The sequence below is a fragment of the Camelus ferus genome, chromosome 9 (assembly GCF_009834535.1).
Source record: "Camelus ferus isolate YT-003-E chromosome 9, BCGSAC_Cfer_1.0, whole genome shotgun sequence".
Classification (NCBI taxonomy): domain Eukaryota; kingdom Metazoa; phylum Chordata; class Mammalia; order Artiodactyla; family Camelidae; genus Camelus; species Camelus ferus.
Window position 1 is genome coordinate 13,693,560 of NC_045704.1, and position 21,280 is coordinate 13,714,839.

The 21,280-nt window shown below is 58.9% G+C and overlaps 1 protein-coding gene across 2 annotated transcripts; it reads left to right on the forward strand.

The window, feature by feature from the left end:
- Window positions 1-199: 199 nt before the first annotated feature.
- Window positions 200-21,264, forward strand: LMTK3 (lemur tyrosine kinase 3). Of its 2 annotated transcripts, XM_032485643.1 has the most exons (16): window positions 200-236; window positions 2,200-2,312; window positions 3,211-3,344; window positions 3,606-3,756; window positions 4,258-4,334; window positions 4,800-4,918; window positions 8,170-8,257; window positions 8,606-8,754; window positions 9,205-9,289; window positions 9,371-9,492; window positions 9,646-9,795; window positions 10,329-12,853; window positions 15,715-16,157; window positions 17,476-17,611; window positions 17,773-17,910; window positions 20,751-21,264. In XM_032485643.1, the coding sequence occupies exons 2-16, from the start codon at window positions 2,237-2,239 to the stop codon at window positions 20,765-20,767; spliced, it is 4,410 nt and encodes a 1,469-aa protein (XP_032341534.1). In that variant the 5' UTR covers window positions 200-236; window positions 2,200-2,236; the 3' UTR covers window positions 20,768-21,264. The 2 variants fall into 2 exon arrangements, with proteins under 2 accessions (XP_032341534.1, XP_032341533.1); XM_032485642.1 differs by lacking the exon at window positions 200-236 and having other exon boundaries at window positions 1,994-2,312.
- Window positions 21,265-21,280: the final 16 nt, after the last annotated feature.

The following is a 21,280-nucleotide window of genomic DNA, read 5'->3' on the forward strand; positions in this document are numbered from 1 at the left end:
TGTACCAGTGTGCTGGCTGCGCGATTTGGACCCAGGGGATCCTGGGCCCACGCTGGGGGCCAGGGGCGGGAGCGGTGTGGGCTGTGCTTGGAAGGGTTGTCTGGGTCGCCTCCGCGGTGTGTTGTGAGGCTGCGCCTGGGATGCGCAGCTCCGGCCCAGCCTCACCCGGGAGGGACGCATCGCAGGGGCTCACGGACCACGGAGACGTCCGCGTAGGGTGGGAGTCCGTGCTTCCGGTGTGTCTGCAGCTCCGGGTGCCGTGCGGGGGTGGGAGGGGGAGGGCGACCCCGAGACGGCGGCGGCCTGGCACGTGATGTGTGCGTCCTTGTCTGTTTTGTCTGTGTCCCTGACAGACCGAGCTCAGTACCCCCTTGGCCACTTCCCGGCTGTGTGCCTTGGGGCAGATGTCTGCACCTCGCTGTGCCTCAATTTCCTCATCTGTACGATGGGAATGATGAAAAGAAGCTGTCTCAGAAGGCAGTTGTAAGGATTTAAAAGTAGTATGTGTAAAGCGCTGAGGACAATGCCTTGCGCGGAGTAAAAGCTCAAAAGAATAAATAAATTAAATAAACAATGACCATGTTATCTTTTGTAAGAATCAGGTGCCTTTGGTTGTGTAATGGCTGTGTAACCTCATTGGAATTGTGGGTATCTGTGATGCATGTGTCTGTGTGTATCTTTGTATGTGTCCTGTATGCCTGTATTTGTGCATCTGATATGTGACTACGGTGGGGTAATGTGTCCTTGTAACTTCGTGTGAAATGTGTGTACATCTGTCGTGTATGTGTCCACGAGTGTTTAGGTATGCGATGTGTCTTTGTGTATCTGTGTGTTCAATGTGTGTGCCTATGTTGCGTGTGTTTCTGTATGTATGTGTGACTGCATAGATGTGTGTGACATGCATGTATCAGTAATTTTATGTGCATTTTTGTATGTGATTTGTGTAACTTTGTATATTCTTTGAATGTATTGTGTGTCTATATTGATGTATGACCTGTTTTTGTACATGTGTACCTGTGTATGTGACGTGTCTCTGTGTATTCATGTTGGTGAAATGTGTGTTTGGGTGAGAGATGTGTGTATTTTTTATATATTTGTAAATATATAGATGTATATTGTATGTGTTTGTGTGTATTTGTGTATGTGATGTGCATGTCCCTCCGTGTATCTGCTGTGTGTCTGTGTATATTTGTGCCTATGATACTTGTGTCTAAGTTAGTATACGTTATGTGTCTCATGCAAATGATGTCTGTGTACTTGTGTGATGTGCGTGTCTGTGTTTATCTGTGTATGTGTTGTGTGTGTCTGTGGGTCTTCTTTGTTGCTCATTTGTCTGTGGAATGTCTCTGTTGGTGACTGTGTGCCTTGGGATGTCACCGTGGTGTCTGCATGGATCTTTGTCTGTGGCGTGCGTGTCTGTGGATTTGGGGCTTTACTTTGTCTGTGGCATGTGTGGGTCTTTGTGATGCATTGACGTTCCTGCGTGGCCGGGTGCATCTGTGCCGGGGGCTGGCCTGCCTCTGCGTTCTTAGTGCAGCCCATCATCCCTGCGTCTTTGTGTGTGACGTGTACGTGTCCCCGTCTGCCGATAGCTGTCCACCTTTGTATGTGATGTGCTTGTCTGTGAGGGTCTCTGCGACGTGTGTCAGCCATGTGTGGGCTGCATATGCCTGCCTGACATCTGTATCTTGGCGTGAAGCACACGTGTCCATGCTGGTGGCAAGTCACAGCAATGTCCGGGCCAGGCACTGTGGGCCCTGTGCCCCCCCAACACAAGGGTCTGCTGGTCCCTGTCTGTCCCTCCCCCTCCCCTCCCTCCTGGAAGCCAATGCTACTGGGGAGCCAGTTGCCATGACGACGCTCCATCCTCCCTCCTCCCACCCTTCCTCTGACAGGCTCTCTGCTCCCCCAATCCTGGCTGCCCTCGGGGGCGGGGCCCTCATTCTCCCCCCCCCAAATCCTACCCTCTCCCCCCCCACCCCAGCAACCCCGGCTCCCCAGCTCCTCTCCTCTGTCCGCCTCTCCATCCCTTCATCTGTCTGTCCCTTCAAAGAGGGGGAGGGGGGTACCTGAGCCAGTAAGCAGCCCCTCCCTCCCCCTGTCCTGAGTCTCCTGCCCCTCTCCTGGGCCGGGGGGAGGTCAGGGTCGCGCGGGTCCCCATGGCTGGGGGCTGAGGGCCCGCCCCCCCCTCCTCCCCAGCCGCCACCATCTCCACCTCCCTTCCATCCTCGACAAGATGCCTGCCCCCGGCGCCCTCATCCTCCTCGCGGCCGTCTCCGCCTCCAGCTGCCTGGCGTCCCCGGCCCACCCTGGTGAGTCTGTCCGGCCATCCGGCAGTCCAGCGGCCTCCCCCACCCCAACCCTGGCCTGCCCAGGGGTCTGTCTGCGGGGCTCCGGCTCCATCACCTGTGTGGCGTCTTCCCGCAGCCGAGATGGGGCCTGGGGAGCCGCGGAGACTGTGTCTCTGTCAGCAGGGCCTGTGGGAGGAAGGCTGGGGGCTGGGTGGGGAGGGGGTCCGTTTGGGCAACATGTGTGTGCACACGCATGAGTGTTTGCAGGTGTGTGCAGGGACCCGGGGAAGGACAGGGCCTCTGGGAAAATTGGGAGCAGAGGGGAGGAATACTATTTCTAAGGGGCACATAGCAGAGGAGGCTGTCTCTAGCTTTGGGGGAGACTCAAGGCTTGCGGAGTTTCCTTCTGGAGGCTTGGGCTGGGGACAGAGGACGTGTGTGTGCTCCCAGCGTCCCTAAAGAGACAGGCCTCAACCCCCTTAACTAGGAGGTTCCAGCACGGGGCAAGAATCTTCTCCCAGCCTGCAGCTGGGGGCTCATCCTCTTCCCCAAATAGGGGGAAAGAAGGCTGTTGTGGGAGCGTATTTTAAATTCTGAGAGCTCCACGCTCCACTATTACTCCTCCTTCCCTCAGTCCTCACTGGAATTCATCCAAGCCTGGGAGTGAGGTGATGGCGAGTTGGGGGGGGGGTTCCAGCTTGGGGCTAGAGGTGGGACCCCACCCCCAACCCAACCACTTGAGAAGGCCCCGAACTACAACTCCCACAATGCCCTAGGCCACCCGGCTCCTCTGCCAAGGGGGCCCCTGGTTGCAGAGCATCATGGGGGTTGTAGTTAAGCCTAGCTGGGCCGGGAGGGGCATGGAGTCGGGGGACCAGAGGCTTGAAGCCGGGACCGCAGCCCAGCCCTGTGCCCACAGATGGATTTGCCCTGGGCCGGGCCCCTCTGGCTCCTCCCTACGCGGTGGTCCTCATTTCCTGTTCAGGCCTGCTGGCCTTCATCTTCCTCCTCCTCACCTGTCTGTGCTGCAAACGGGGCGATGTCGGCTTCAAGGTGAGGTGTATGAGGGGGATCAAGGTGGGGAGGGAGACACCAGTGAGGCCTTTCCCTCAGCCCAGGTGGTAGGAGGGGGAGCAGGGCAGCGAGTCTGAGAGCCCTTCAGGCCTGAAGCTACAGCAACATCCAGAACCCTGGGATAGAAACTGGGCTGGGACTGGGGGACAGTGTGAGAAAGATGGGGATACACACTGATGGGAAGGACAATGGCGTGTCTCAGCCCTGTGGTCTCCCTCCCCTCCCCCCTCCCGGCCCCAGGAGTTTGAGAACCCCGAAGGGGAGGATTGCTCCGGGGAGTATACTCCCCCGGCCGAGGAGACCTCCTCCTCACAGTCACTGCCTGACGTCTACATTCTCCCGCTGGCGGAGGTCTCCCTGCCGATGCCTGCCCCGCAGCCATCACACTCAGGTACTGCCCCACACCCTGACCGGGAGCCCATGGTCCCACAGGATGGGGCGGAGGGCCCTGAGAGTCTTCCCTCAGGGAACAGGGAGCAGAGGCCCCGGGCAGCCAAGGGGAAAGGCAGGGCTAGGAGCCCTTGGCATCCTATAGGAAGTCAGAGATCATCTTGGTGGGACCCATTGCTTAATCCAAAACCAGATTTAGGGATTCTTGTGGGGCAATCAGTAGCGAGGTCAGCCTAGATCTTGGTCTAAGAGGCAGCCAGCAGCAGGCTGAAGTCATGTCATAGGATCTTGGGACGCCAAAGGGAAGGACCAGATTGGACAGTAGAACTTTGTGGGCAGCCAGTAAGGAGACTGAGATCCTATCGTGGAATGTTGGGGGCAGCCAATGAAAAGAGATTGGTGTCTGCTTTGACTCCCGTCTCCACTGAGTTGAGGGGTGTTGGAGGCACTTGGGAGGGGAGAGAGGCTCAGGGGCTTCCCCCTTCTGCTCCCCCACCCCTAGACATGACCACCCCCCTGGGCCTTAGCCGCCAGCACCTCAGCTACCTACAAGAGATTGGGAGTGGCTGGTTTGGGAAGGTGAGTGGGGTTTGGGGTGGGAGGTGGGGTGTCCATACAATCCAGGGCAATGCTTCTGTGTCCATCCCCCATCCCCACCACTTCTCATCTGTCCCCTGCCTCCTTCTCCTGCCCCCTCAGCCCACCCATCACCCTCCCCTCTGTCCACCTCTCACTGGCGCCCACCCACCCCATCCCCCCACATCTGTCGGTCAGCTCCTCCCTTCTCACTCCATTGACCACTCCGCCTCGCCATCCGGCTCTCCACGCGTCCGTCTGTCCATCCTTCCACCCGTCCCTGCGTCCATCGGACTCTGGGCCTGTGAGTCTCTCACCCTGCATCTGGTGGGGAACGAGGGTGGTGGGATATGAAAGGAGAGTCTGGGAAGGAGGGGGAAGTTGGGAGCCTGACGGTGGGATGGAGGTGGTCCCTGGGACGGGGCTGGGGAGAACGCAGGCACTGATTCCTGGATCCCCCTTGATCAGGTGATCCTGGGAGAAATTTTCTCCGACTACACCCCAGCCCAGGTGGTGGTGAAGGAGCTCCGAGCCAGTGCGGGGCCCCTGGAGCAGCGCAAGTTCATCTCGGAAGCACAGCCATACAGGTATAGGGACTTCTTGGTGAAACCTGGGCCCTGAAGCCCCAGATATCTTGTACCTCATGGAGGTAACATTTGCAAGTGGGAGGAGTACAGTGTGGGGCGAAACCTGGGTTCGAATCCTAAATCTTCCTCTTCCTGGCTGTGCTATCAGTCCAAAAGATCTCTCTCCCTGACACTCGGGTTCTTCCTGGAGTCAGAGTCAGGGATATGAAGGCAGTGTGATGAAGGTGAGGGGAAAGAGCCAGAGGCCTGCCCTTCTCCACTCTGAACCTCAGTATCTTCATCTGGAAAGTGAGTCCAGGAAGTCATAGCATCCTCATATAGAGGGGAGCTGAGAGGATGCACGAGGGTCCTGTGTCAGGCACTGGGTACATCGCAGTGGTTTCCTCCTCAGGCCTCTGCTTGTGGGTGAGCAAAGGTAGAATCAGAATCACAGACCAGGGCCCCGAGTGGTTGCCCAGCATGGCCACTGAGGGATTTTTTGTCCCCCAACCCCTGCCCTCATTGGACTGGGAGGTCCAGGAAGGCAGGACCCTGTCCCTCCAATGCCTGGTCCCCCCTCCACTCTAAGGGCTTCTAGACAAGGACTACGTAAAAAATTGCTGCATCAATGCCCTGAGGGTTAGTGAGTGCTCTGTCATGGGAAGGGTGTGTACACAGGGACTTCTTAGCAGATGGTTGTCAGAGTGAGTTTTCCCCAAGACATTATCAGCCCCTTCCTCTAAAACCTCCCAGGGCTTCCTGTGGCCCACAGGACAAAGTCCCACTTCTCTCTCCTGCCACTGACCCCCTTGCCCCAGCCACCCTGGTCTTCTCACTGACCCTCTCACATATCAGCCTCTTTCCTGCCTCAGGACCTCTGTCCCTGCTGTCCCATCCATCTAGAGTATCACTCCTGCTCACCCACCCCCCAGCTTCGGAGGGTCGGGTCCCTTCCCCTCCTTGAGTGTCAGCTCAGAAAGGCCTTCCCTTACGCGCACACACACACACACTCCCACCTAAGGAGGGCCCAGGGATGCTCCATCACGTCAACTTGTGTGATTTCTTTGTCCCATGTATCCTATTTGTCATGATGTCACCTGTTTACCTGCTTACTGGCCTGTCTCTCTCTAGACCTGTGCTGGCAACCACTAGCCACTTATGGCTATTTAAATTTATCTTAAATACTGTGAAATCAAGTTACAAATGTCTTTCCTCAGCTATCCTTGCCACCTTTCAAGAGCTCAGTGACCATATATGGCCAGCGGCTCCCATGTTAGACCGCCCAGATCTAGAACATTCCCACCTTCACAGAAAGTTCAGTTGGAGAGGGCAGGACTATACTGGCAGCTCGGGGCCCATCTTGTCACCCAGGCACAAATCAGCCCTTGGTAGATGTTTGGTAAGTGAGCCAGAGACCTGAGAGCAAATCCCAACTCTGCTGTGTGAACCCAGGCAAGTGACTTCATGTCTCTGAGCCTCCATTTGCCTCTGGATCAAATGGGAAACATCATCCTGCCTAGCTGGGTTGTTAGGGGGACTTGCTAACAAAGTGGCCAGCCTTGGCTCAGATTAGTAGGTGCACAGTGGATCCAAGCTTCCCTCTGCATCTGCCATCCTAAGTCCTGCCCATGTCGTGAACTCCAGCCATTTTTCAAGCCCCAGCACATGCCCAGGGCTTTAGGAACACTTTGTCTCATGAGTCTTCTACCAGGCAAGAGCAGGAGGCGCTGTTCCCCCAGGTGGAGAACGTTGAAACACAGGCGATGGGTAGCTGGGTCCTGAACACTGGCCCCCAAAACACACAAGGGGCCCCGGCCTCCCCCCCTACCCCCCCCAGCCCCAGTGGAACAATAATTTCTGGCATACCTACCCTAAGCCAGGCTCTGGGCTGCAAGCCCCAAATATTTTAATCTTCCCACAGTCCCCGGGGCCCCGTATCAGGGTAAAATCCTTCACTCCGCAGATTTTTGCCGAGCACCTACTAGTCTAGGCACTGGGGACATGGCCACAGGAACCCAAAGCCCCAAATCCTTGTCCTAGTAGGACTCACCACCTAGTGGAGGGGATACACAATACGTAAGCAGTTGAAGAAATAAACTCTAACAAGAAAATATCAGAGGCTGGCAAGTGCCTTGAGGAAATAAGGCAGAATGTGATAAGAGAAAGGGGAAGCTTCGGCCGGGTTGTGGGGGAGGCGGGGCTGACTGGGAGGACTCAGTCACGCAAAGCATTGTGAGAAGCGTGTTCCAGGCAAAGGGAACAGAAGGTGCAAAGGCGGCGAGGCAGGAGAATGCAGTTGAAATGCAGGGCACTAAGAAAATCAAACAATATGTTACAACGCTCAAATAAAACAGCAGTAGTAGCGAGGAGCTTCCACTGTGTGCCAGCTCTTTTCTCTGATGCCCTTCAGTTCTTCCCCACAACTGTATGAGGGAGTTACAGTGACGGTCCCCATGTTATGGAAAACTGAGGCAGGGAGAGGTGAAATGACTTCTGCGAGGTTACACACCTGGGAAAGGCTTTCAAGGATTCAAACCCCCAAGTCTGACCCTTGCCCAGAGTTTGAGGATAAAGGACCGGCATCATCCAGTGTTGGGGTCAGGGGGCAGTGACATTTCTTGAGGAAATGATGTTGAAACTGAGGCCTGAGGGATGAGTAGGACTTGGATGAGAGGAGAGTGTTCTCCACAGAAAGACGTGTACATGCAAAGGCCTGGAGCCCACACAGGCACCTGTGAGTCTGGGGAGATGTACACGGGTGTGGAGAGTGACGCTGGGGAAGGCAGTGAGGCCAGCCGGAGGAGCAAGAAAGAACAAGGAATGAGCCAGGCTCTGTCCCAGGGCACTGGGGAGCCATGAAGGGTTGTGAACAGGTGGACAGCAGGTCAGGGACAGATTGAAAGGGAGAGACTGGAGGCAGTGAGGCTGGGAGGAGGCTGAGAAGAGAGTTCAGGAGGTGAGGAGGAGGCTTAAGCCGGGGCTGTGGAGAAGCCGGGGGAAGGGGAAAGAGTCAAGGGGCAGAAAGAAAGACTGAGGGAATGGTGAGCCAGAAGGAGGCTCAGGGAGGTCCCCGGGGGTCTGGCCCGGAAACTGGGAGACAGTGGGGCGCCCTGAGATGGGGATGTGGGGAAGGTAGGAGGGGGGAGGGGGGAAGAATCTCAAGTGCAGGAACTGAGACCAAAGAGGTTGAAGCAACAGCCTGGTCTTGCTGGGAGGCTGGCGTGGGATGGAAGGGGCCGTTTCCTGACCCAGCCAACCCCCGACCCCTGCAGGAGCCTACAGCACCCCAACGTCCTCCAGTGCCTGGGCGTCTGCGTGGAGACACTGCCCTTTCTGCTGATTATGGAGTTCTGTCAACTGGTGAGGGTCTGGGGGGGGGAGGGGGGAGCAGGGCGAGGGGCAGGTGGCTGGACGGGGTGAGGACTGAGGGCAATTCCTAGGAATCTATGACAATAACATCATCATCATCGCGACACCTGTGACAGGCGCTACCATTCCTGTAGATGCGCACTCGCTCCCCAGGTGGCTCACTGCACTAGCATCTGCGGGCGGTCTGTTATTATGCGCTTCTAAGCAGCAGGGGAAACTGAGGCCCGGAGGGTCTGCCCATTGAGTGCAAAGGACGCCCCCATCTCGTACCGGATTGGCTGGATGTAGGGGTGCCTGGGAGGGGGTGGGGTGCTGACCCCTCCCTGCCCTCTCTCCCAGGGGGACCTGAAGCGCTACCTCAGGGCCCAGCGGCCCCCCGAGGGCCTGTCCCCTGAGCTGCCCCCTCGAGACCTGCGGACCCTGCAGAGGATGGGCCTGGAGATCGCCCGCGGGCTGGCACATCTCCACTCCCACAACTACGTGCACAGGTGGCAGCTCGGGAGCCATAGGAGGAGTCCGGGCGAGGGGGAGGGACTACTTAGGGAAAGGAGGCGAGGCTCTCGGGGTAGGAGGTGAGGCTACAGAGGAGGGGGCTCAAGGAAGGAGGGAGGCCTGAGTGCGAGACACAAAAGGTGGGGAAACCTGGGAGGGTCGGGGGGAGGGGCGTGGTCAGAAAAGGAGAGGGAGTAGTTAGGAGAGAGGGGGAGGGGGGAGGAGGGGGAGGTCACAGAAGAAGAGGAGGAGTCCGGAGAGGGGGAGGAGCCAGGAAGGGGCGGAGTCAGGGACGGAGGAGTCCGTAGAGGAGGGGTAGCCTCGAGACGAGGAGGCCTGGAGTGGGCGGAGGAATCAGGGGAGGTGGGGAGGAGTGCGGAAAGTAGGCGGAGTCTAGGCGTGGGGGCCGGGCTGCCCCTTACCTCACCCACCTCGCCCGCCCGCAGCGACCTGGCCCTGCGCAACTGCCTGCTGACCTCCGACCTCACCGTGCGCATCGGAGACTACGGGCTGGCCCACAGCAACTACAAGGTGGGGACTGCCCTCCATCAGGGCAGGGGGACGGCGAGGGGTGCCCCGGCCCGCTTGACCCCACCCCGATCCGCCCCCCAGGAGGACTACTACCTGACCCCCGAGCGCCTGTGGATCCCGCTGCGCTGGGCAGCGCCCGAGCTCCTCGGGGAGCTGCACGGGACCTTCATGGTGGTGGACCAGAGCCGTGAAAGCAACATCTGGTGAGGAGGCCCGGGCCGTGGGGGTGCCAAGGAGGGCAAGGAAGACGGAAGGGTCACAAGTTCTACGTTTGGGGAAAACTGAGGCCCAGCGGGGCGGCCCCCAAATCAGTCAGGGTGGGCCTCTGACCTCTTTCTGCCCTCTGCTCCCCACAGGTCCCTAGGGGTGACCCTATGGGAGCTGTTTGAGTTTGGGGCGCAGCCCTACCGCCATCTCTCAGACGAGGAGGTCCTTGCCTTCGTCGTCCGTCAGCAGCATGTCAAGCTGGCCCGGCCAAGGCTCAAGCTGCCCTATGCGGACTACTGGTGAGGATGGGGCCTGACCCCTGACCTTCCACCTCCCACCCCAGGATGTTCCCAGAATCTCCCAGCTCTTTTCACACACCCACTACAGTTGCACGCACCACTCGCTGCCACCCCGAGTGTGGAGCTGGGACGTCCCCACCTTCTGCCAGAATCTGCCACTTGGAATGGGGAAACTGAGGTATGGGGTGGCAGCGCTGGTGTTTTAACCTAGTTTCTCCAACCGTAGAACACCCTTGCTGCTTGCTTGTCTGTGATTCCAGAACTCATAGCCCAAACAGGAAGGCCATGTCGACCATCATCTCACATTTGCCTTGCTGTCTTTTTTCTAGGACTCTGTCCCCCGTCTGTCTGGGGCTCTGTTCCCCTCTCTGGGTCTCTGTCTCCCCCTCCCTGAGTTTCTGCCCGCCCCCGGGTCTTGGTCCTCCTCTGAGTCTCAGCCCCAGACTTTCTCCTGGTCTCTGCCCGCCCCCAGTGACCCCTCTACCCCGCTGGGACTCTGCTTTCCTCACTCTTGCCTCCTCCCTCTCCGCCAGGTATGACATCCTGCAGTCCTGCTGGCGGCCACCTGCCCAGCGCCCTTCGGCCTCTGATCTACAACTGCAGCTCACCTACCTGCTCTCTGAGCGGCCCCCAAGGCCCCCGCCACCGCCACCCCCACCCCGAGATGGTCCCTTCCCCTGGCCCTGGCCCCCGCAGCACAGCGCCCCCCGCCCAGGGACCCTCTCCTCGCCGTTCCCCCTTCTGGATGGCTTCCCTGGGGCTGACCCTGATGACGTGCTCACGGTCACCGAGAGTAGCCGTGGCCTCAACCTTGAGTGCCTGTGGGAGAAGGCGCGGAGGGGGGCCGGTCGGGGCGGGGGAGCTCCCACCTGGCAGCCGGCGTCCGCTCCCCCAGCCCCCCATGCCAACCCCTCCAACCCTTTCTATGAGGCGCTGTCCACGCCCAGTGTGCTGCCGGTCATCAGCGCCCGCAGCCCCTCTGTGAGCAGCGAATACTACATCCGCCTCGAGGAGCATGGCTCCCCCCCAGAGCCCCTCTTCCCCAATGACTGGGACCCCTTGGACCCAGGAGTGCCTGCCCCCCAAGCCCCCCAAGCCCCCTCCGAGGTCCCCCAGCTGGTGTCCGAGACCTGGGCTTCCCCCCTCTTCCCTGCAGCCCGGCCCTTCCCGGCCCAGTCCTCAGCATCCGGCAGCTTCCTCCTGAGTGGCTGGGACCCCGAGGGCCGGGGTGCCGGGGAGACCCTAGCAGGAGACCCTGCCGAGGTGCTGGGGGAGCGGGGGACTGCCCCATGGGCCGAAGAAGAAGAGGAGGAAGAGGAAGGCAGCTCCCCGGGGGAAGACAGCAGCAGCCTTGGGGGTGGCCCCAGCCGTCGGGGCCCCCTACCCTGTCCCCTGTGCAGCCGCGAGGGGGCCTGTTCCTGCCTGCCCCTGGAGCGGGGGGACGCTGTCGCTGGCTGGGGGGGCCACCCTGCTCTTGGCTGCCCTCATCCCCCAGAGGACGACTCGTCTTTGAGGGCAGAGCGGGGTTCCCTGGCCGACCTGCCCCTAAACCCCCCCGCCTCGGCCCCCCCCGAGTTTCTGGACCCCCTCATGGGGGCAGCAGCGCCCCAGTACCCCGGGCGGGGGCCACCTCCCGCTCCCCCCCCCCCGCCGCCACCTCCCCGGGCCCCCGCCGACCCGGCCGTGTCCCCCGACCCCCCCTCGGCCGTGGCCAGTCCTGGCTCAGGCCTGTCGTCTCCGGGCCCCAAGCCGGGGGACAGCGGCTACGAGACCGAGACCCCTTTTTCCCCCGAGGGAGCCTTCCCAGGCGGGGGACCAGCAGAGGAGGAAGGGGTCCCTCGACCACGGGCTCCCCCCGAGCCCCCCGACCCGGGAGCGCCCCGGCCACCCCCAGACCCGGGTCCCCTCCCGCTCCTGGGGGCCCGGGAGAAGCCGACCTTCGTAGTTCAAGTGAGCACCGAGCAGCTGCTGATGTCCCTGCAGGAGGACGTGACAAGGAACCTCCTGGGGGAGAAGGGGGCAACCGCCCGCGAGATGGGGCCCAGGAAGGCGGGGAGAGGCCCCGGGAACCGAGAGAAAGCCCCGGGCCCCAGCAGGGACCCCACAGTCCTGGACAGCGTGAAGAAAGCCCCAAGCCCGAACGAGGGCCTGAGCCTCCCCGTGAATGGGGTGACAGTGCTGGAGAACGGGGGACAGAGAGAGGAGAAGGTGGCGGAGAATGGGGGCCCGGGGTCCCCAGAGAAAGAAGAGACAGTGCCGGAGAAAGTGCTGGAGAATGGGGAGCTGCCACCCCCAAGGAGGGAGGAGAAAATGCTGGAGAATGGGGACCCGGGGTCCCCAGAGAGAGAAGAGAGAGTGCTGGTGAATGGGGGCCTGACACCCCCAAAGATCGAGGAGAAGGGTTCAGAGAATGGGGGCCTGAGACTCCCCAGGAACATGGAGAGGCTGCCAGAGACTGGGCCTTGGAGAGCCCCAGGGCCCTGGGAGAAGATGCCCGAGAGTGGGGGTCCAGCCCCCACGACCGGGGAGCCAGCCCCAGAGACCTCGCTGGAGAGAGCCCGGGCACCCGGCGCCATGGCCTTGGCCCTGAACGGCGGGGAGACAGCCCCTGGCCCCACTGGCCCAGCCCCCAGGAGCGGGGTGCCGGAACCCGGGACGGAGAGGAGAGCCCCCGAGACTGGGGGGGCACCGAGAGCCCCAGGGGCTGGGAGGCTGGACCTCGGGAGTGGGGGCCGAGCCCCAGTGGGCATGGGGATGGCCCCCGGCGGCGGCCTCGGAAGCGGCGTGGACGCAAAGGCCGGATGGGTCGACAGCATGAGGCCACAGCTGCCTCCACCGCCACTGGAGGCACAGCCGAGGAGACCGGAGCCAGCGCCCCAGAGAGCCAGGCCGGAGGTGTCCCCCGAGGGACAGCCCGGGGTCCCAGACAGCAGAGCCACCGGAGACACGGCACCCAGCGGAGACGGGGACCCCCCCAAGCCCGAGAGGAAGGGCCCCGAGATGCCACGACTGTTCTTGGACTTGGGACCCCCTCAGGGGAACAGCGAGCAGATCAAAGGTAAGTGGGCTGCTGGGAGCAGGGGAGCATGGTTGTGGGCTGAGGTCCAGTCCCTTCCAAGACATAGATGCAGTGGAGAAGCTCAGGCTCCCGGGTACCAGACCGGTTAGCCTGGCAGTGACTAGGGCAGACTGTGGAGCCGAACCACCTGGGCTCAGATCCTTGCTCATCCCCTTCCTAGCTCTGTGACTTGGGACGAATGACCATACTTCTCTATGCCTTGGTTTCCCACCTGCCAAAAATGGTTGAAAGGATAGCATCTACCTAATAGGGTTGTTGTGAGGGTTAAATGAGTTAGGACTTCCAAAGCCTTTGGCTTAGCACCTGGCACTCGTAAGCATCTGCTGTTATTACCACAGTTCACTTAGATGGTGGAGGAGGGTCTCAAACTCAGATGCCCATGGGTGCCAGACAGTACAAGAGAATGAATGAGAGGGGGGAATGAATGAATGAATGAATGAATGAGAACTGGGAGGGGCGGGGTGGGAGATGGGGAGGAAATGCAGCCACTTCTCAGCTTCAGTCAGGAATGCCCACTGCATGTTGCCAAATCTGCCACTACCTGCCCTGAAACCAGAGTTCTGGGTGTTTTCCTGGTTGAAACCAATTCAATCGAAGCCTCTCTGTGGGCTAGGCTGCCAGTGTGTGATCACTGGTTTCAACTTTCCAACAAGCTGGGACATCTGTGCAATGTGTCAGGCCTCCCATATGCCAGGCCCTGAACTGCCCAACACTGGGACACAGGGGGCCTGAGATCTTACCCTGCCCACCATGGTACTGATAGCCTGAAAGCCGTAGAAATGTCTTTTCTCAAAACCGAGGTGGTTTTTGTTTTTGTTTTTGTTTTTTAAAATAATTTTATAGTTCTTTGTTATTATTATCATTTTTCATGGAGGTACTGGGGATTGAATCCAGGACCTCCTGCATGCTAAGCATGTACTCTACCATTGAACTATACCCACCTCCCTCCTCTCGAAGCTGAGTTTTGATAGGAATACGGGAATTTTTTTGTCATAGAGAGGGGACAATTTAAGAGAAGATAAATGAAGAATAAAGATAAATGGCCCCTGTTTAGATGTAGACATAGGGACTGTGGTTCCAGCGGAATCACCCTGAGGCCTGATTTCCTCAAATATCTGTATGAAAGCTATAAATGGCCAGGCCCTGTTTTATTTTGGCAACTTCACAACCACACTTGAGGGAATTGGTATCATCTCCATTTGCCAGAGGAGCGTGAGGCTCAGGAGGGAAAGGTCAGGAAGGGGACTGAGGAGAGAAACTTCCTTCCTCAAAGCCCATGGTATTGGAACACTACCATTTCCTCCAGATTATTGTGGGGAGTTTGCAACCAGCTGTGTCAGGAAAGACCCCAGGCAGCATGAAAATGTCAGGGGATGAGCAGCTAAGATGCTTCAGAGGAGTATTGGTGTTGTTGGATGAGAAGAGGCTGAGAACAACCGACCTTTTTTTTTTTTTTTTAACCCGATGAACTCCTACTCATCCTTCATGACTCCACTCGAATTTCCCCTTCTCTGGGAATCCTTCCTGATTTCTAAAAGATGTCACCCTGTCCTTCCTCTGGGTGTCCATAGCCCCTGATAAAGTCCCCCCCCATCACTTTGAGATGGGTGGTCAGGGGAGGCTTCATTGAGGAGATGACTTTTGAGCAGACTTGAAGGAAGTGAGCCAGGTGAACATCTGGGAGAAGGATGTTGCAGGTAGAGGACACTGAGATGAGCACTAATTTGGCATGTTCAGTGAATAGCAGGTCAGTGAAGTTGGAGTAGAGTGAATGAGGTGAGGAGAGAGACCCTGTCCACATTCATCTTTCTCCCTGCCCTGCCCCTCCTCTCATCCCCACCATCACCAACAGGGCCTGGCACACAGTTCACTTACCGAGTAATGGAGGAATGAGTGTCCCCTGTCCTTTTACCAGTGAGGAAACAGAGACTCAGAGATGTGGATCTGTCTGCCCAGGGACACACAGCAAGAGAGCAGGGTAGGCTTGGAATTTGAAGTGAGGTTTCCTTTTCCAGAGTCCTGAAGTCCTTCCCTCCCAGCAGGCTGAGATCACTGAGTCTTAGGGCAGGGAAAAGGCCTGAAGATGCTTAGACACACCAGTTTTATCTGACAGTCATAGACCAGAGATGTAAAGTACCTTGGTCAACATCATATAGCCCGGAATATTCATTCATTAATCCCACAAATATTGACTGAGTACTTTGGGGGCTTGGGGCTTGGGGATGCAGCCAGAATGAGCCTGACTCAGCCTCTGTTCTATGGCAAGGCAAACATTAATCAGGTTGCCATAGAATTATAGTTCTATACTGAGATCATCTACTCGGAAGTAGAGTAGTGCTTGGTGCTGTGGGGTGCAGAGCAGGTGGTCTGGCCTGACCTCCTGGGAGATCTCTGAAGGCTTTGAAAGACCAGACAGAGCTGGAAGATGAATAGGACTTGAGTTACAAAAGGAAGTTCTAGGCAGAGGGAACAGCCTGTGCAAAGGCTCAGAGGTGGGAGGAATGGGGATGTGACCCATGTGACCAGCTTGAGGTCAAGCCAGGATGAGGTAGGGACAGAGCCCAGAGAGGTCAGCAGAGCCAGGGCACTCGGGCCTGGTGGGCCATGGGAGAAGCTGGAGCTCTGTGCTGTGGGTACTGGGGAGCCATGGGGTTAAGCACTGGAGTAGAGGGAAGAGCTCTCCCACACTGCTTGGAGAACCCCAGTGCAGACTGGCGGTTCACAAGGATGGAAATAGGCCCAGACTGTGTCTAAGATTACTCAAGGACACACAGCTAGGCGGGAGGGCATGCCTCAGTTTCCCCAAGAACTGGGGCTCACCACGTCTCTCCCCCTCGCAGCCAAACTCTCGCGGCTTTCGCTGGCGCTGCCGCCGCTCACGCTCACTCCGTTCCCGGGGCCGGGCCCGCGGCGGCCCCCGTGGGAGGGCGCGGACGCCGGGGCGGCTGGCGGGGATGCCGGCGGGGCGGGGTCGCCGGGGCCGGCGGAGGAGGACGGGGAGGACGAGGACGAGGACGAGGAGGAGGAGGAGGACGAGGAGGCGGCGGGCGCGGCGGCGGCGGCGGCGGCGGCGGCGGCGGCGCCGGGGCCCCGGGGCCCCGGGAGAGCGCGGGCAGCCCCGGTACCGGTCGTGGTGAGCAGCGCCGACGCGGACGCGGCCCGCCCATTGCGGGGGCTGCTCAAGTCTCCGCGCGGGGCCGACGAGCCCGAGGACAGCGAGCTGGAGAGGAAGCGCAAGATGGTCTCCTTCCACGGGGACGTGACCGTCTACCTCTTCGACCAGGTGCGTGGCCACGGAGGGGTGCGCAGGACCCTGGGGGCGGGGCCTGGACGAAGACCGCGCCTAGATTGGGGGCGGGGTCTGCAGGGTGAGGGCGGGTCCTGGGAATGGGGCAGGCACTGGAGGAAAGCCGCTCCTCAGGTGGGGGCGGGGTCTGGGGAGAGACGGAAGAGGGTGGGACTTGGAGGTCGGGATGAGTCCCAGAGTATGAGGTCGGGGCCTTGGATGGGCGGAGCCGGGAGGAAGACCCGAGCCCAGAGGCAGAAGTGGAGCAAGGGGTGAAGATGGCGAGAGGTCTGTGATAGGGTGGGTGCTGCAGGGTTGAGGAGGGGCCTGGAGGAGGGGCCTGGAGGGAAAGCGGGCTACCTATATAGTAGTCAGAGCGGAGCCAGGAGAGGCTAAGGAGAAAGTGAGAGGATTGGGGCGTGGTCTGTAGGTGGAGGCAGAGTATACTGAATCTCGGGGCGGGATTTGTCCACCAGCGCTCTATCGACGTAGAGGTTGAGGGGCCGACTCAGGATGGAGCGGATCTTACCCACTAGGGGCAGGCGATGCAGAAGCTGTAGGTGGGGTTTAAAACATACGGCTTGTAGTGTTGATAAGTGCAGGAGTGGGTTCAGGGATGGGACCGAGCTAATGAACTGGGGCGGGGCTTAGAGAGATGAATTGAGGATTGTGTTAAGAGTAACTAGCCTGGGAGGATAATGCTGAAGAGCAAAACAGAGGGCAGTGCGGTGCTTGTGGACTGGGGCCATGTCTAGGTGAACCTGGGGCGGGGCATGCTCCTAAGACGAGTGGGAACAGGGTCACGAGCTGGAGCCTAGGCCTCTGAAACAAAGGGGCGGGGCTTGGACGGCTCAAGCGGGGCCACTTCAGAGGGCGGGGCTTAGGGGCTTGCAGGAGGTTTGGGAGGTGCTCAGGATCGGGTAGGGGTTTTGAGGACCATAGAAGCATGTAGTTCTGGGGCCCGCACTTGAACGCCTGCGGCCGAGATCTGAGACATAGGTAAATGTCATAGAGGTCGGGCTTCCGGAGATAGTCCTGGGTTAGGGGCTTCCGTGGAGGCAGCGCCTTAAGGAGCAGGGAGAGAATTCCTTCCGTAGAATGCTTAGCTGTGGACGGTGCTCCATAGTCGGGGGAGGCGCCTCAGGCCGGGGTGGGGTTAAAGCTGGCTTGAGGCTTCCAAGGCAGATTAGGGGACCTCCAGAGAGAGCGATTGTAAATTGGGATACCTGAAGCCCCAGAAATATTAGCAGGGTTTGTTACTTGTTGGGATGCAGTGAGTGGGATGTGACATTTCGCCGCCCCCTCACCTTCACAGGAGACGCCAACCAACGAGCTGAGTGTCCAGGGCCCCCCCGAGGGGGACACGGACCAGTCAACGCCTCCAGCGCCCCCGACGCCTCCCCACCCCGCCACCCCCGGAGATGGGTTTCCCAACAACGACAGCGGCTTTGGTGAGGGGCGGGGCAGGGCAGCGTTGGGGGCGGAGTCTATTGACAGAGGCGTGGCTTGTGGAGGGCCGGGGTTGGAGGGCAGGAGGTGAAGTTGGGGGGCTGAAGAAGTGACTGAGGGTCTGACCCGTCCTCTCCTTTTCCCCCTCACCCCACAACCCTAGGAGGCAGTTTCGAGTGGGCGGAGGATTTCCCCCTCCTCCCCCCGCCAGGCCCCCCCCTGTGCTTCTCCCGCTTCTCCGTCTCGCCTGCGCTGGAGACCCCGGGGCCCCCCGCCCGGGCCCCCGACGCCCGACCCGCAGGTATCGTGCTTCAGACTCTCGGCCCTGCCTCACCTCTGCCAATCTCTCTGTCCCCATCTCTGAATTTCCCTGCCTCTCCCAGTTTCTCCCTTCCCCTTCTCTCAGTCAATGTTCCAGCTCACCAATGAAACCCCACCTAACTCCGGAACCAGCTCAGACCAAGCGATGTCCATCAGATGGGCTCCAAGACTCAATTTCCCAACCCTCCAAGTCTTGCCCATCTTTGCCCCATCTCTGGGCTAAGACTCCTGATCCCAGCTCCTTTTGGGGGCACAGTTGATCGGAGACAGACAGGGAGAGAGAGGACACCAAGGGGCTCAAAATGAGTTAGTCCGAACCAGAGAAGAGCGGACATGGCCAAGGAGCCCCACAGTGGTACAACAATGGTGCTGCTACTACCAGTAACAGACCCTAGAATGTGCCTGATGCATCTTAACCCATTTAAGCCTATGAGCGCATGGGGTGGATTCTAGTCTCACCCCCATTTCACAGAAGAGAAAACTGAGGCACAGAGAAGAATGAGGAACCTGGATGTAAACCCTGGCTGCCTGGCCCTCTCCAGTAGTCAACATCTGTCAGCTTCCTTTCTTGTACAGTTTTATGTATGCCGTATCACTAATCTTCACTACCACCTGGGGAGAACGCCCCTGGACACAGGGCTTGCACTGGGCCAGGCAAGTGGAGGTGTTCCTTGATGACAGAGCTAACTGGCCCTTTGCAGGGCAGGTTCCATTCCTGCTCCAACCACAACCACATTGTACCTGAGTCCAGGTGCTGGCCCTGCCACTTCTTGGCTGTGTGACCTAGGGCAAATTGCTTTCCCTCTCTGTTCCTCAGTTTCTGTTAGAATGGGGATGATACCAGGATCTAATTCATAAGACTTTAAGGGGATTAAATGGCTTAATCCTTTCCATGCACGCAGCAAGGAGCCTGGTCTCTAACTGGTAGCTGTTACTGCACTTAATAAAATAGATGATTATTGCAGTACAGCTCAGTGGTAGAGTGCATGCTTAGCATGCACAAGGTTCTGGGTTCAACTCCCCAGTACCTCCATTAAAAGAAAAACCTAAAAAAAAAAAAATAGATGCTTATTGAGCATTGGCTGAGCTGGGCATTGGGGCTTCTGGACTGGGCAAGATCAGTGAGTCCCACTCTGCCCCACCCACGGCACTGACCCCACAGTCCCCCAGTAAATGAGTAACTGCGAAGTCATGGTTACTGAGAAAGCAGATGACAAGAGGAAAGGGCTTTGTCTCCTTGGTGGTGGAAGTGTCATTTAACTAGGGACTTGAAGGGTTGGTTGTTGTTAACTAGGTGAAGGGGAAGGGGACAGCATGCTAGCAGATGGAACAGCTTGCATCGAGGGCCTGAGGCAGGAGAGAGCTTGGCCAGTTCCTGGAACAGAAGGGAAGTGGGTGTGTCTGCGGGTTACTTGGAGAGTGGGGCGGATGGGGCTGGGGACAAAGTGATAGAGAGCAGGTCAGACCATGTAGGGCGTGACGGTGGGCTGAGGGGCGGAGCTTTGTCCTGGGAGCACTGGAGAGCCGAGGGAGGATTGTGAGCAGGGGAGGGGCAGCATCGGCGCTGGGTATAAGAAGACTTCTGGGGGCCACGTGAGGGTCAACGGAGGCAGGGAGGTTGGGGAAGAGGCCAGGGTGAGAGTCCATGCAGAGAGTCATAGGCTGAGGGCTGACTCTTCACTTGGCAACATCCTCAGATTTTACCCCAAATGTCACTTCGTCCCAGAGTTCTTCTCTGAAGCCTCCTTAAGGACAGGGCAAGGTGGGTTCCAAGGAGTGGGGACGCTGGCCCAGTGGTGAGTCAGGACTGAGGCCGGCAGGGCCAGCAGTCGGAGATGACTTCACCTTTAATCACCAGGAGAGGAGAGGGACGGTGTAAAACTGCAAATCCCCACTGCAGCTGGGCTGGGATGCTACTGAGCCTGTTTTCCGAGACCGTGGTGTGGGGGCCTCTTTTCTTCGTTGGACTCCTGTGCTCAGCATGGCTCTGCCCACTTCACACATGTTCCCTGGGTGCTAAGTGATGCCCCGTATCCCAGAGTTCCCTGCTCCTTTGAAAAGGACACGAGGGGCATGCTCCCCATTTAAGGAGAGGGAAACTGAGGCTCAGGGACAAGGAGGGAGGACAGTGACTTGACCCAGCCCACCTAGGTGACAAGTGCAAGGTGGAGAGGGAGGGCGCCCAGGGCGTAGCCCTCGGCAAGAGCCTCCCCCGCACAGGCCTTGGTTTTCTGGATCTGTGGAATGGGTTGGGGGCTCTCCTTCCCCTAAGAGAAAAGGGGTCATGGGAGGGTCATGGCGTTTTGTGCAGGGTCAGGGCTGGATGCTGGGGATGCAGCAGTGACCAAATGTCCTGTCCTCTCTGATCTTCCATTCCAGAGGGACAAGCAGACAGGAAGCTGACTGAGATTGTCCCAGGGGAGAAACGTGAAGGAAAATAAATATAGTGCAATGAGACAGAGTGATGGGGTGGAATGGGAGAGGTGAGGGTGACTACTGGTTGACTGAGAAGAGCCAGAGAAGGCCCCTAGGGAGGGGCCATGGCAACAGAGGCCTGAGTTCTCTGAAAAGGGCTAAGGGCATACCAAAGGCCCTGGGGTAGGACTGTGCTTGGAACGTAGGGAGGACCGTCAAGGAAGATCAGTGTGACTGGAGCACAGTGAGTTGGGAGAGGGAGTAAATGAGGACAGAAAAGGGCCAGAGCATTGTGTGGGGCCTTGTGGGCCATGGTGAGGGCTTTGTTTTCACTCCCGTGAGCCAGAAGCCATAAGCCTTTCCATCCAGTAATTCCACTCCTCTCTCCATTCCCTCCATCCTCAGGCCCCGTGGAGAACTGATTCCCCGAAGACCCGACCCCCCTGCACCCCAAGAAGAGGGGTTGAGAGTAGAATCCTCTGTGGACGACGGAGCCACTGCCACCACCACAGACACCACCTCCGGGGAGGCCCCTGAGGCTGGGCCCTCCCCCTCCCCCACCATGTGCCAAACGGGAGGCCCAGGCCCCCCGCCCCCCAGCCCCCCGGACGGCTCCCCTGACCCCCCCGACCCCCTCGGTGCCAAATGAGGCAGGAAGCCCCTCGCCCCTCCCTGGAGAGCCGCCTTTCTCGGAACTGAACTGAACTCTTTTGGGCCTGGAGCCCCTCTGCACAGCGGAGGCCCCTCCTCACCCACCCCCAGCCCCAGACAGGGGCCGCAGGCTTCGGGGACCTGGCCCCCCCCATCTCGCGTCTCTCCTTCCCCACCCTGGACCGGCCCCTGGAGGGGCCTCTGGTTCAAACCTTCGCGTGGCATTTTCACATTATTTAAAAAAGACAAAAACAACTTTTTGGAGGAACGCGGGGTGCGTGTGT

Excerpts from the sequence above, each read along its gene's own strand:
- LMTK3 (XM_032485643.1), top strand. The coding sequence starts at position 2,237 with ATGCCTGCCCCCGGCGCCCTCATCCTCCTCGCGGCCGTCTCCGCCTCC. Across the intron at positions 3,757-4,257 it reads CCCGCAGCCATCACACTCAG|ACATGACCACCCCCCTGGGC; the intron begins GTACTGCCCCAC and ends CCCCACCCCTAG. Across the intron at positions 16,158-17,475 it reads CCGTCTACCTCTTCGACCAG|GAGACGCCAACCAACGAGCT; the intron begins GTGCGTGGCCAC and ends TCACCTTCACAG.